The sequence below is a fragment of the Apodemus sylvaticus genome, chromosome 7 (assembly GCF_947179515.1).
Source record: "Apodemus sylvaticus chromosome 7, mApoSyl1.1, whole genome shotgun sequence".
Classification (NCBI taxonomy): domain Eukaryota; kingdom Metazoa; phylum Chordata; class Mammalia; order Rodentia; family Muridae; genus Apodemus; species Apodemus sylvaticus.
In genome coordinates this window covers 90,940,050-90,953,282 of record NC_067478.1, presented here as the reverse complement: position 1 = coordinate 90,953,282, position 13,233 = coordinate 90,940,050, and the positions used below count along the sequence as shown (strand labels likewise).

Below are 13,233 nucleotides of genomic sequence, written 5' to 3'. Positions count from 1 at the left end.
GAAGAATATTAATGAAATCCATGTCTGTTTTCACATTTTTATTTAGAAAACACACACACACACACACACATACACACACACACAGACACAGACACACACACAGACACAGACACACACACACACACACACACACACACACACACATGCTAAATGACAGAAAATTGTTCCTCAAACGATATAGTAAATCTTCAGCAGTGTTGCCTTTTTCTATTGTTCATGTAGTTTCTTATTTTGCACTAGTAATGTGGTTTTTTGAAAATGAAATTTCAACATCTGTCCCCTTCAGTGCATCCTCTGATGGAAAGCTTCATATGTCCTTTAATTTCTAATGTGACACATATGCAAGGATCTTTCAGGACCATCACATATACATCATTTTCTTCACCCTCATGCAATCTATTATAATCTTTGGTCAGAATTTTCATTATTTGACACGACTAAAGCAGTATAAATTGCACTGTTATAACATGAAGACAAGTTTGCAATGAATGGGCAGAAATGGGTAAGTTGTTGTAATCATATTATTTTAAATATTTAACAGAATAGCTTTATATAGCTGTCTCCTGAGAGGCTCTGCCAGTGCCTGACAAACACAGAAGTGGATGCTCACAGCCAACCAATGGACTGAACACAGGGTCCCCAATGAAGGAGCTGGAGAAAGGATGCAAGAAGCTGCATCCCCATAAGAGGAACAACAATATTAACCAACCAGTAGTCCCAGAGCTCCCAGGTACTAAACCACCAGCGAAAGAGTGCACATGGAGGGACCCATGGCTGCAGCTGCATATGTAGCAGACAATGGCCTTGACCTTGTCAGACACCAATGAGAGCAGAGCCTCTTGGTCCTGTGAATGCACCATGCACCAGTGTAGGGGAATACCAGAAGAGGTAAGCAGGAGTGGGTGGGTTGTTGAGCATGGTGAAGGGGTATAGGATAGGAGTTTTTTGAGGGGAAACAAGGAAGGGGGATAACATTTGAAATGCAAATAAAGTAAATATCTAATTAAAACAAATGAAAAAAAGAAAATTATGAACGTAACAAGGACGGGAGAAGGCAGAATCTCTAGCCATTTAAACTCAAGCATTTCAATTTTCTTTTTATGAAAGAATGAAAAAGCAGACAAGCCTTCGTATTCAAAACAAGGTGTTTTCTGGGTGGTGGTGGTGCATGCCTGTAATCCCAGGACTTGGGAGGCAGAGGCAGGCAGATTTCTGAGTTCGAGGCCAGCCTGGTCTACAGAGTGAGTTCCAGGACAGCCAGGGCTATACAGAGAAACCCTGTCTTGAAAAACCAAAATAAATAAATAAACAAATAAATAAATAAATAAATAAATAAATAAATAAATAAAAATAGAAAGAAAGAAAGAAAGAAAGAAAGAAAGAAAGAAAGAAAGAAAGAAAGAAAGAAAGAAAGAAAGAAGAAAGAAAAAGAAAGAAAGGAAGGAAGGAAGGAAGGAAGGAAGGAAGGAAGGAAGGAAGGAAGGAAGGAAGGAAGGAAGGAAGAAAGGAAGGAAAAGAAAAACAAGGGGTTCTGCTTGATCAAAACTGAAAAATCAAAAAAGCAGCAAAAATTTGGCTAAAAAACAAGGTAAATAAAAATCTTTCAATGAAATATTACCCATAAAAAGAAACTATCTCTATGCCTAAAAATAGACTCATACAGACAATATTATACAGTCAAAATTTCCTCTTCCTCAGGGTTTTCCTCGGGGCAACTTTAATGTCTTTGTTCCTCAAGCTATAGAGTTGAGGATTTATAATGGGAATCACAGTGGTAAAAAAGACAGAAGATATTTTTCCTTAATCCATAGACTCAACTGAGGAGGGTTTGAAATACCTGATTGCACCTGAGTCAAAGAACAGAAAAGCAGCAATGATATGTGAGCTGCAGGTGCTGAAAGAAGGCTTTGGACCTGCCCTCAGAAGAGCTAATGCGGAAGATGCTGGAGAGGAAAAAAGCATAGGTGACAAATAGTGTTGAAGTGGGAACAACAATATTGATGCTGCCAACAATAATAATGACAAACTCATTGACATGTGTGGTCATACAGGAGAGCTGAAGCAAAGAAGGGATATCACAGATGTAGTAGTTGATGGTGTTGGCATCACAGAAGGTCAATCTAAGCATGCAAGCAGTGTGAGCTACAGACTCGGAAAATGCAATCAAGTAGGATCCAAGCATTAGGTTCAAACGTAATTTAGAGGACATGACGAGACTGTAAAACAGTGGTTTACAGATGGCCACATAGCAATCATAGGCCATTGAAGTCAACACATTAACACTCAGAAACAACAACAACAACAACAAAAAAAAAAAAACAAGAAAAATAGAGTCGGATCATACACTTCATGTAAGAAATTGTGTTCTTTCTTATTATAAAGTTCATCAGCATTTGGAGCGTGAACACATGTCTACAAGGGACAAGTTAAAGAGGAAAAAGTACACAGGGGTATGAAGGTAAATTTCAGCATACTGAGAATTATCAAAGATAGATTTCCCAAAGCAGTGACCATGTACATTGCTAAAAACACAAAGTACACGGGCATTTGTAAATAAGGCTGGTCTGTTAATCCTACCAGAATAAATTCAGTTACCAAAGAGACATTTACTGAGACCATTGTTTGCTAAGAGAATCTGTCGACACAGAAAATAGAGCTATATTAGAAGATAATCCACACTATGTACTCGATCCTTCTCTCTTGTGAAGTGTATGTTGTCAATGCTTCTTCTAGTCATGACTGTATACAGAACCAGCTGGTGCAGGTTCAAATAAATTATCTTAAGTCTCATATCAAATTGTACAAATTCTAATGTTATTTATAAAATATCACAAAATAAAGAAGAATTCTTTATAAAGATTCAGTCTTCTCTCGCCTCCAGTCTCCCTCCACTAGAGCCCTCAACACAACAATAAAACTAGGAAGCAGATACCTGGAAGGGATATTGTTGATTGCGACTGCACATTCACATTTGATGTAGTATGAATGAAAACCGTATCCTTAATCTGAAACTAAAAGGACATGGAAAGAATGTCTCCTGCCACCATATAACAGAGTGCAACTCCAGTTGGAACCTTCACCTCTTAAAATGCATTGATCCCACTGTAGGCTCTCTTTTGAAGAATATTTTACTTGAGTCTCATTTTGCACAAAAAAGTAAATAAGTTCACTGAATTCCCTCATACATTAATAAATACTTTGGACTGGTAAACTGGCAGGTAGAGAGTACCTCAGAGAAGTTGGTGGAGAGAAAATTCCAATCACAATATGTTTAATAAAAAATATTTTCAAGAAAATAAAAATAAAATATTAAAAATAAAAATAAAAGCAAACATTCATTTAAAAAGGAGAAAAAAGCATAGAGAGAAAGAGACAGAGAGAGACAGAAAGAGACAGAGAGAAACAGAAAGAGAAAGAGAGACAGAGAGAAAGAGAGAAACAGTAAGAGACAGAGAGAAAAAGAGAGAGAGAGAGAGCTATAGGTGTACCAGTAATTCAGAAAAATCATAATTTTCAGTCTAAACATTTGAGGTCTTACTTTCCCATTTATCCATGTTTGTTTGTATAAATATTTCAGATTCAAAGACTCAGATCCATCAATTCAAGGAAGGTATAAACAAGACAGTTTTTCTGGACCAATTTCTGAATTATACAGCATTATTTGTGATTAAGGCTTCAAGTCTTTCCTGGAAAAAGAGAAAAGGTGCCTTTAACTGTGAGATGTGTGTCCTTCTAAGTAGGGTTCAGACATTATCTAGGATTTTCTTCAGAGGATAACATTTAAATTGGAGAAGGAGCTGAGGAAATTCTGTGGTGCCCTGATATTGATACGTATTTCCTGAGGGACCCACAATTGCACTCATACTTTCCATTCACTCTAGAGAACATCCATCCCAGTGTAGGTAGATAGTCTCTTGCTTCCTTAATTATCCTGAGATCAGAAAGGAACTCTGAGTTTATGGTACTTCCTTTCTTCTTTCCTTGTGTTAAGTGGATTGCCCAAGGTCTTGCCCCAGACTAATTGAATTCCCTGTAAATTTTAGCATGTTTCAGAAAGCCACCATCAGTGCTCTGCTACCAGAATTATCATAGATGTTTAAACAAAATATTTCTAAACAAGGTTGACAAAAGGAAGGGGCAGTGCAACAAATATTGTTTTTTATCCAAGAAACATTGGTTATCAAACATCAGTGGTCAGCCATAAACTCATGCAAACATCTAACATTATATGGACAGAGATTTGTGTTATCTTGTTAGGAATATATATATCAATATATATGTAATGATAATTAAGCAAATAGAAGCCTTGTATCTTAGAGAGAGCATGGTCATGTGCATTGGAAAGGTAGAAGACATGAAAGGACAATTGGAAAATTATTTAATTATATTTTTCTTAAAAATAAAAAAATTAAAATAAATAAGTAAAAACTATAAATAGTTTTGAGAAAATATAATAGAACACAACTGAATCATCCTCCCAATTCCCCTTTATTACCCCAAGCTCTTCCATAGTCACCAACTACCCCTTGTCCTCCTTCTTTTATTCTTATTCCTGCATGCACACATACACAGAATTCACTGTTTCTAAACAGAATTTTACCATTTCCACAATTTTTCATTTTGTGTAATATGTAGTATTTAAGAATAATGTTAATGCAATCCTTTTCTATTTTCCCCATTTTTATTTAGAACATGCATACATTTTTTGTCAAATTATGGAATATAGTTCTTCAAATGAAACAGTAAATCTACACTAGGGTTGAATTTTATTATTATTCATATACTTTTTTTTACTGTGCACTAATAAATGTTTTTGAAAATGTGATTTTAAACATCTGTCTTCTTCTGTACATCCTCCATTGGAAAGCATATTTCCTCTAATTGCTAATGTGACAAATATATAAGGCTCAATATATAATTTTTCAACTGCATGCAATGTATTATATTTCTGTTGGTAAGAATTTTCATTCTAGATATAATTAAACCAGCAAAACCTATACTCTTATCATGTCTTTTCTGTATCTGAAGGACAGCAGTCAGTGAGGAATTAAAAATATTGAACATACTGAATAATAATGATACTAAGTATTGGGAAGACCTCCCAGGAGCTCATCATTCCTAAGCAGACTATAGATTTAATGACGCTTTCATCTAAGTTTTAATACAATTCTCCACAAAAATATAAAACCCATGAACACCACTCCCATATACATACTTATATTAAATAATTTAAATAAATGTTGGTTAGTGTTTTGGGTAGAAATTATAACTATTCATAAAATGACCTTAAATGAACTTTGGGAGATTTGTCTAATTTACATAAAGAAGTCATCTTTATAAAATAAAAGTACAAAATCTGAAGTGTTAAACGTGATCTTGTGCTGGAATGGTAATCATTCCTTTTAGATATGACTTGTTATATATTAAAAACAAGCACACCTGTGTCATAAATATGTGAATTTGACCTGAGGAAAAAAAATGATCTACATTTCAGAAAACTGCTTCAAGGACTGAGAAATTGGTTCAGTAAGTAAATCCCTTGGTGCTCAAGTGTCCCACACTGCTCTTCCTACCATATGATAATTACACTTTGTTATAACTAATCAGCCCTTCTGATGTATACCTCAAAAAACCTCTAAGCAAAGTAATTTAGCCTATGGCCAGATTAAAGGATCAAAGAAGGGCCACATCTTCATTCCATTTTCTCTGCCTCAGCTCCATGTTCTTGCCTTCAAATATTAAATGATATTAAATTGTTTTCAGTTACTGATACATTATTTTGTTATTTATATATTCTGGATATGCCTTTATTTGGTGAGTGACTTACAAGTAGTTGTTTAGTCTGATAAACCTAAAAGTATTTCATTGCTACAATGTTATCAGTTTAATGACTTTCATTTGCTACATATTATTTCTTCTAGGTTTAATGATTTCTAAAACATTACACTTAGCAACCTACACATATTTTTTAAAGATCTCTTGTTTAAGCTTTGTGTATGATTTGGTTCATTTTAGAGGAATCGATACTTTTGCATGCTTTTCTATGTGTATGTTTATGATTTCAGAAGAAATTATTTTAAAATATTTCTTTTCCTTATGAAATTAGTATGTCATTTGCTATGAATCAATGAAATATTTACCTGTAAATCTGTTTCTGGGTGTTCTATTACATCCTATGGCTTTGTGCATTCTTACAAAAAAAAAAAAAAGCAATCTCTTATGAGTGTCATATTATCCAAATTTTAGAAGTTTTTCATATAAATGTCACCATTCAGTTATGTTTAAAAGTGGAATCCAGGAGATTATCACAATTTCAAGACATTTACTGCAGTAATTGTTTGGAAAAGATAAAATGTAGTTTGGCAGAATCAGTGAATAGTAACCTTAGATCAAAAGAAAATCTTGTATCTCAGAGACAGGAAAATTATGTGGCAAAAATTCAGACTGGGGGCAGTTTTAAAAGGCATTGGAAGAATAGTAAGTAGTCTCCTATCAAAAGAATAGTCCATACAAGAAAATGTACTCATATATTTGAGTATGCATATGTATACACAGTGAAAAATTTGAGGCATGAAGAAGTAAGCCAAAGACTGCATATGAAAAGAGCCTTGGCTCCAGATTTACAGCCAACCATGCTCAATACAGTTGCATCCTTTGATGGTGAGCTGAGTTTATTCTATAAGACTTTGTAGTCTATATCCAAAGATAAATTATATATTATATTTTATTGTTAGTTATACTAGAAAATGTTTGTTGTTATTCAAACAAGATACAACTATTTTTATGGGCATAACTTTAACTAATATGTACCTGCAGTCCTTAAAATAGAGATTGGAAAATTATTGAAAGTCTAGAGTAATGATATGGCACAGCCTTTGTGTTACACGTCATTGTTATAATACAAATATGTAAGAATATCAATAGCAACTTTTAACATAAAAGTAATGCATATTAAAGCCACATTGGTATGAACAAAATATATTCATAGAAACAGCAGTAAAGTTGAAGAATCTTTAAACTTAAATTTTAGTTCTTTATATTATTTCATTTCAACTCAGGGTATGAATCTACTGTGGACTTTCATTGTAACTTTCTTCAGTGCTATTTTGACATCCTTGTTTCTCAAACTATAGATCAAAGGGTTGAGCATGGGAACCACATTAGTATAGAAAACAGAAGAAACTTTTCCCTGGTCCATAGATCCAGAATGATTAAGATACATGAATGCACCTGACCCAAAAAACAAAGAAATAGCCATGATGTGAGAGCTACAGGTGCTGAAAGCTTTTGATCTTCCTTGTGTGGATTTGATGTTTAGAATGTTGGCAAGGATGAAAACATAGGAAACGAGGATGGTACAGCTGGGGACTGTGATGTTAATACCCACAACTATGAGAACCACAACTTCGTTGACATAGGTGCTGGTGCAGGAAAGTTGGAGGAGGGGCAGAATGTCACACAAATAAAAGTTGATGACACTGGCATTGCAGAAGGTCAGTCGGAGCATGCAGCCTGTATGGGCAGAGGCTCCAGCAAATGCCATACCATAAGAAGCAAATGATAACATAGAACAGACCTGAGGGGACATGGTGACCTTATACAGCAGTGGATTACAGATGGCCACATAGCGATCATAGGCCATTGAGGTCAACATGTAGCATTCAGAGATGACAAAAAAGAGAAAGAGAAACAGCTGAGTCATGCACCCCTCATAGGAGATGGAATTCTTCTCAGAGACAAAGTTCATCAGCATTTTGGGACTGGACACAGAAGAGTAGCAAAGATCAATGAAGGAGAGGTTGAAGAGGAAATAGTACATAGGGGTGTGCAGGTGTGGATTAAGGCCAATCAGGGTGATCAAGCCAAAGTTCCCCACCACTGTGACAATGTAGATCAGTAGAAACAGGTAAAAGAGAGGCAGCAGGAGCTCTGGACGATCTGTCAAACCAGCAAGAACAAACTCAGTCACAAAGGAGCCATTTCCAGCCAGCATGCTTATTATTGAAGATCTGGGTAGACAAAAATATTTCATCAGCAGATGTCTTTGTCTTCTGTTTCCAAGATTTTGTTCGTGACAGAGGGACCAAGACAATTTAAACTCTCCTTTGTTTCATGGCATTGAAACTTACTGCAACAACACACCTACCTTTAGATCAATATCGCTTCTATCTATGTGATATCTATGCGATTTTTAATGGAAAATAAAGAGACAGAATGACCAAGTTAAGCCCTCTGGCAATCTTATTCAGGCTATCTTCCAAAGTTTCTAGTAATCTAACATTTCACTTCCTGATTCCTACCCCTGCTTAAGTTATTTACTAAACACCTCAGTTCTATCATAAAAGCCAGAAGAAAAGCATTCATGTAGAAGGGCCGTCCTCTTGTTCTGATTCCCTGAAGGACCAGTCTGTCGGGTTCCAGATGTACTGCTTCAAACTGCTAAGGTATCAGTCATTGGTAATAACTTTGGGGAATATCTGTAACCTCAGATTCACATGTAACCACATGATCTTCTTTTCGACACATTCCCTTCAAACTGTAGTCTAAATTAAAGAGTTAATTTAGAGCCATAAATATGCTTTCAAAGATGTATAAGAGAAAGAAAGGTAAGTGAACACGTCAGTGCTGGTTATAGTGTTTATAAATAAATTCATAAATATTATTTTCAACATTTATTCTTATGTAATCTTTCTGTATTTAGAGCACACACCAGCATTTCATTAAAGAGATAATCTCTCCTTTCTGGATGCTGCTATATTCTTGATGTGTCTCCTGGAGCTGCTATACTTGTAATGCTCCCAGAATGAGGATGAACCAAGAGAAAAAATGAAAAAATAAGGAAGTACAGTAAAGGCCCTCCTGCAATTTTGACTTATTAAATATCATAGCTGCCATTTCTAATATACATGGATAAATACAGAAGATTGAGACGAGAGAAACTTGCATTTTTTTCTGCTTAATCAACTCAGTGCTGATTCTTCTCAAGACTCACCTTTGCTAATCTTGAAAAACTAGTTTTTTGATATGTTAGAGCTAAACCAATGCAACTAAAGAGTCTTGTTTCCTTAATCTGTCAAAGACCTTGCAAACAGGATGTTCCAGGAATCACTACCACAGTAGCTCAAATTTACAGTTAAGAATTTACCAAAAGTATCTGAAGGAAAGCAATATACCCGACCTCAGAGCCACCATGTCCTCCAGCACACTGCAATTTTTTGAGGCTTTTTAATCTTTCCGACCTCATTAACTCTCCAGAATGCATCTCCCTTCTGACTACCTCTTAGGTAATCAAGTAGAAAGAGAAGAAATAATGATTTGTGCTTATATCCCAATTCATGATAATGGATGTGAACTTCTCACCGGGGATTAAACAGGCCCCAGAGTATGTAAGAATGGAGTCTCCAAAGTCATTCATAAATTTGTACCTAGACTTGTTGACATTAATATTGATTAATTATTATTCTTGTGTATTACTTTATTAAATGAAGTATTATTAGATTATTTTTATAAAATTTTAATATTTTGAGCATCATTAAGTGTTCAATAACAAATTCTGTTTATTTTCTAGGGACAAAAGCTTTCATTCAGATATTCTTAATAACAAATGTTACCTATACAGAGTAGTAGGTTTTATATGACATTTTCACATATAAATAGCATATACTCTCATCACACTCATCTTTTTGGTTTTACTTTCTTACCTCCCACCCTATTTTCCTCTTCTGCATAACTAGTAGTTCTCTTTAATGTACCCTCTTTCCATACTCTATATCTGAACAGAAATATCTGATACTTCTTCTTGTGAGAACGGCTTATTTCACTTAATATATCAAACTTCAGTTCAATCCATTTTCTTACGAAGGACATTTTATTCTAATTTATAACTGAATAAAACCTTGTGTTGCACATATACCTCAATTAGGCTGGCCTCAAATTCATTATTTATTGCAAGTTAGTTTTGAACTCACAGTCCTCCCACATCATTCTTATTCCTTTTCTTTTATTAGATATTTTCTTTACTTACATTTCAAGTTTTATCATTTGGAACCTCCCAACTCCATGCTACCTCCCCGTTTTTCTAAGTTGGTGCTCTGACCCATACCTGCCTCCTGGCCCTGGCATTCTCCTACACCCTGGCATCGAGCCTTCCTAGACCAAGGGTGTCTCCTCCAGTTGATGCTACGCAAGACCATCCTCTGGAACATATGAGGCAGAAGCCAAAGGTCCCTCCATGTGCACTTTTTGGTTGGTGGTTTAGTCCTTGGGAGCTCTGGAGGGTATGGTTGGTTGATACTCTTCCCATGGGGTTGCATTCCTTTGTTGAAGGACATCTGGGTTTTTTTCCAGCTTCTGGCTATTATAAATAAGGCTGCTATGAACATAGTGGAGCAGGTCTCCTTATTATATTTTGGACAATCTTTTCGGTATATACTCAGGAGTGGTATAGCTGGGTCCCCAAGTAATACTATGTCCAATTTTCTGAGGAACTACCAGACTGATTCCCAGAGTGGTATTACCAGCTTGTGATCCCACCAACAATGAAGGAGTGTTCCTCTTTTTCCACATCCTCTCCAGCATTTGCTGTGCCCTGAGTTTTTGATCTTGGCCATTCTGACTGGTGTGAGGTGGAATCTCAGGGTTGTTTTGATTATTATTTCCCTGATGATTAAGGATGTAGAACATTTCTGTATTGAATGACATTCTCTCTGTCATTCAATATTTCTCAATTGACAATTCTTTGTTTACCTCTGTACCCCATTTTTATATAGGTTTATTTCATTCTCTGGAGTCTATCTTCTTGAGTTCTTTGTATACATTGGATATCATCACTCTATTGGATATAGAATTAGTAAAGATCTTTTCCCAAGCTGTTAGTTGCTATTCTGTCCTATTAAAGCCTTACCGAAGCTTTGCAATTTCATGAGGTTCCATTTGTATATTGTTGACCTTAGAGCATAAGCCATTGCTGTTCTATTTGGGGAATTTTTATCTGTGCCCATTTGTCCCAGATATCTTGTTCTATGTGGAGGTCCTTGATCCACTTGGCCTTGTTCTTTGAACAAGGATGAATTTGCATTCTTCTACCTGTTAACTCCCAGTTGAAGCAGCACTATTTGTTGAAAATGTTGTCTGGTTTCCTCTGTTAAAGCTCCTTTGTCAAAGATAAACTGATCATAGGTGTGTGGATTCATTTCTGGGTCTTCAGTTCTATTCCATTGATTTACCTGTCAGTCATTGTACCAACACCATATAGTTTTTATCATTATTGCTCAGCAATGTACCTTGAGTTCTGACGTAGTGATTTCCCCCAGAAGTTCCTTTATTGTTTAGAATAGTTTTTGCTTTCCTGTGTTTTTTGTTATTCCAAATGAATTTGAAAATTGCTCTTTCTAATTCTATGAAAAATTGAGTCGGAATTTTGATTGGTATTGCATTGAATCTGTAGATTTGCCTTTAGAAATATGGCCATTTTCATTCCAGGGATGCAGTGATGGTTTAATATATGGAAATTCATCAATGTAATCCACTATATAAACAAACTCAAAAAACAAAAAACAAAACAAAACAACAAAGCAAAAAACCACATGATTATTTTATTAGATACTGAGAAAGCATTTGAGAAAATTCAAAACCCCTTCATAGTATAAGCCTTAGAACGATCAGGAATTCAAGGACCATACCTAAACATAGTAAAAGCAATATATATCACACCAGTAGCCAATACCAAGCTAAATGGAGAGAAACTTGAAGCAATCCTACTAAAATGAGGGACAAGACAAGGTGGCACACTCTCTCCCTACTTATTCTATATAGTACTCAATTCATACTCAGAGCAATTAGACAACCAACAGGATACAAAATTGCAAAGAAAGAAATCAAAATATCACTATGATAGTATACTTAAGAGACTCCAAAAATTTTACCAAAGAACTCTTATAATAAACTATAACTGCCTGTGGCTAAGGGAACCAAGGTTACCTGGAAGGAAAGCTGGGGATGAAATAGAATGGGTGTGCAAGAGAAATAATGAGCAAAGACAAAGGGTTTTCTGATCAAGGCTAGAAGTTGAATGGGGTGAGGCTCCAAATATACAGATGGGAGATGGGGGAGGGACCCTTCCTCCAAAGGCTGGAAACTTGTCTGCAAAACTGGTTCAGTTGCTCAGCAGGTGTTAGCTACACTGCTCACCAGGTTGCCTGCTTAATTTCCCAAATTGTAGATATGGGAGAACAATGGACTTCACCTTAGTTCTAGAGCTCCACCCTAGGTTGGGGAGATTGTGACTAGCACTGAGGTCTGGAATTCCAGCTCAGAAGGCTGAGGGGGGGGGCACAATAAACAACTTCAGCAAAATGGCTAGATATAAAATTAACTCAAACATATCAGTAGCCTTCCTCTACTCAAAAGATAAACAGGCTGAGAAAGAAATTAGGGAAATGACACTCTTTGCAATAGTCAAAAATAATATAAAAAACCTTAGTCTGACTCTAACCAAGCAAGTGAAAGATCTGTATGACAAGAACTTCAAGTCTCTGAAGAAAAAAATTGAAGATCTCAGAAAATGGAAAGATCTCCCATTCTCGTGGATTGGTTGGATTAATATAGTGAAAATGGCCATCTTGCTACATCTTTAAAGTACTGAAGTGACAAGCATTTACCATCAGACCCTACTCACTCCATTTTCTTGATTGATATTGACATGTACCCTGATTGAGTCATCTCTCAATCAAAAATGACATTATGAATGATGTCTCAGTGTGAATCTATATCTTACAAATCCTGACATTGACATAAAACACAGTCTTGGGGTATTTCTGGCTTATTTGAAAATTCAAGTTTTTACATCATTAGAAGTCTTCCTATATTTGTTTTTATTATAACTGCACTAATTCACATTTCCAAAAAGAAAGTAACATTGTTCCTTTTTGCACAGATACTTACCAATGTTATGTTTCTTTTTTGAGGATAATGGCTTTGGTTACAATAAAATGGACTCTTGGAGTAGTTTTAACTTACATTTCCTCATGGCTGAAAACACTATTTTCTCATAATTTTATTGACTATTAGTGTGTCACCTTTTGAAAATTTAACTTCATGTTGTTTGCCCATTTGATAACTGGATATTTTTTCAGTTGGTTAATGATATTGATTTATTTGTTTATTATTTTATTTACTTACATTCCAAATATTGTCCCCCTCCCAGGTCTCAACATTGCAAACTCCCATCTCATT

At 35.5% G+C, this 13,233-nt stretch overlaps 1 protein-coding gene and 1 pseudogene across 1 annotated transcript; both read right to left on the bottom strand.

Annotated features, from left to right (window-relative positions):
- Nucleotides 1-1,677: 1,677 nt before the first annotated feature.
- LOC127689758 (olfactory receptor 8B8-like) lies at nt 1,678-2,619 on the bottom strand (annotated as a pseudogene).
- A 4,435-nt stretch (nt 2,620-7,054) lies between these two features.
- LOC127689757 (olfactory receptor 147-like) lies at nt 7,055-8,032 on the bottom strand. Its single transcript, XM_052189371.1, has one exon. It carries the CDS (start codon nt 8,030-8,032, stop codon nt 7,055-7,057), a length of 978 nt encoding a protein of 325 aa, XP_052045331.1.
- Between the last annotated feature and the right edge of the window lie 5,201 nt (nt 8,033-13,233).

What these genes read in the sequence shown, in the direction of transcription:
- LOC127689757 (XM_052189371.1), bottom strand. Translation starts at nt 8,032, where the DNA reads ATGAAATATTTTTGTCTACCCAGATCTTCAATAATAAGCATGCTGGCT.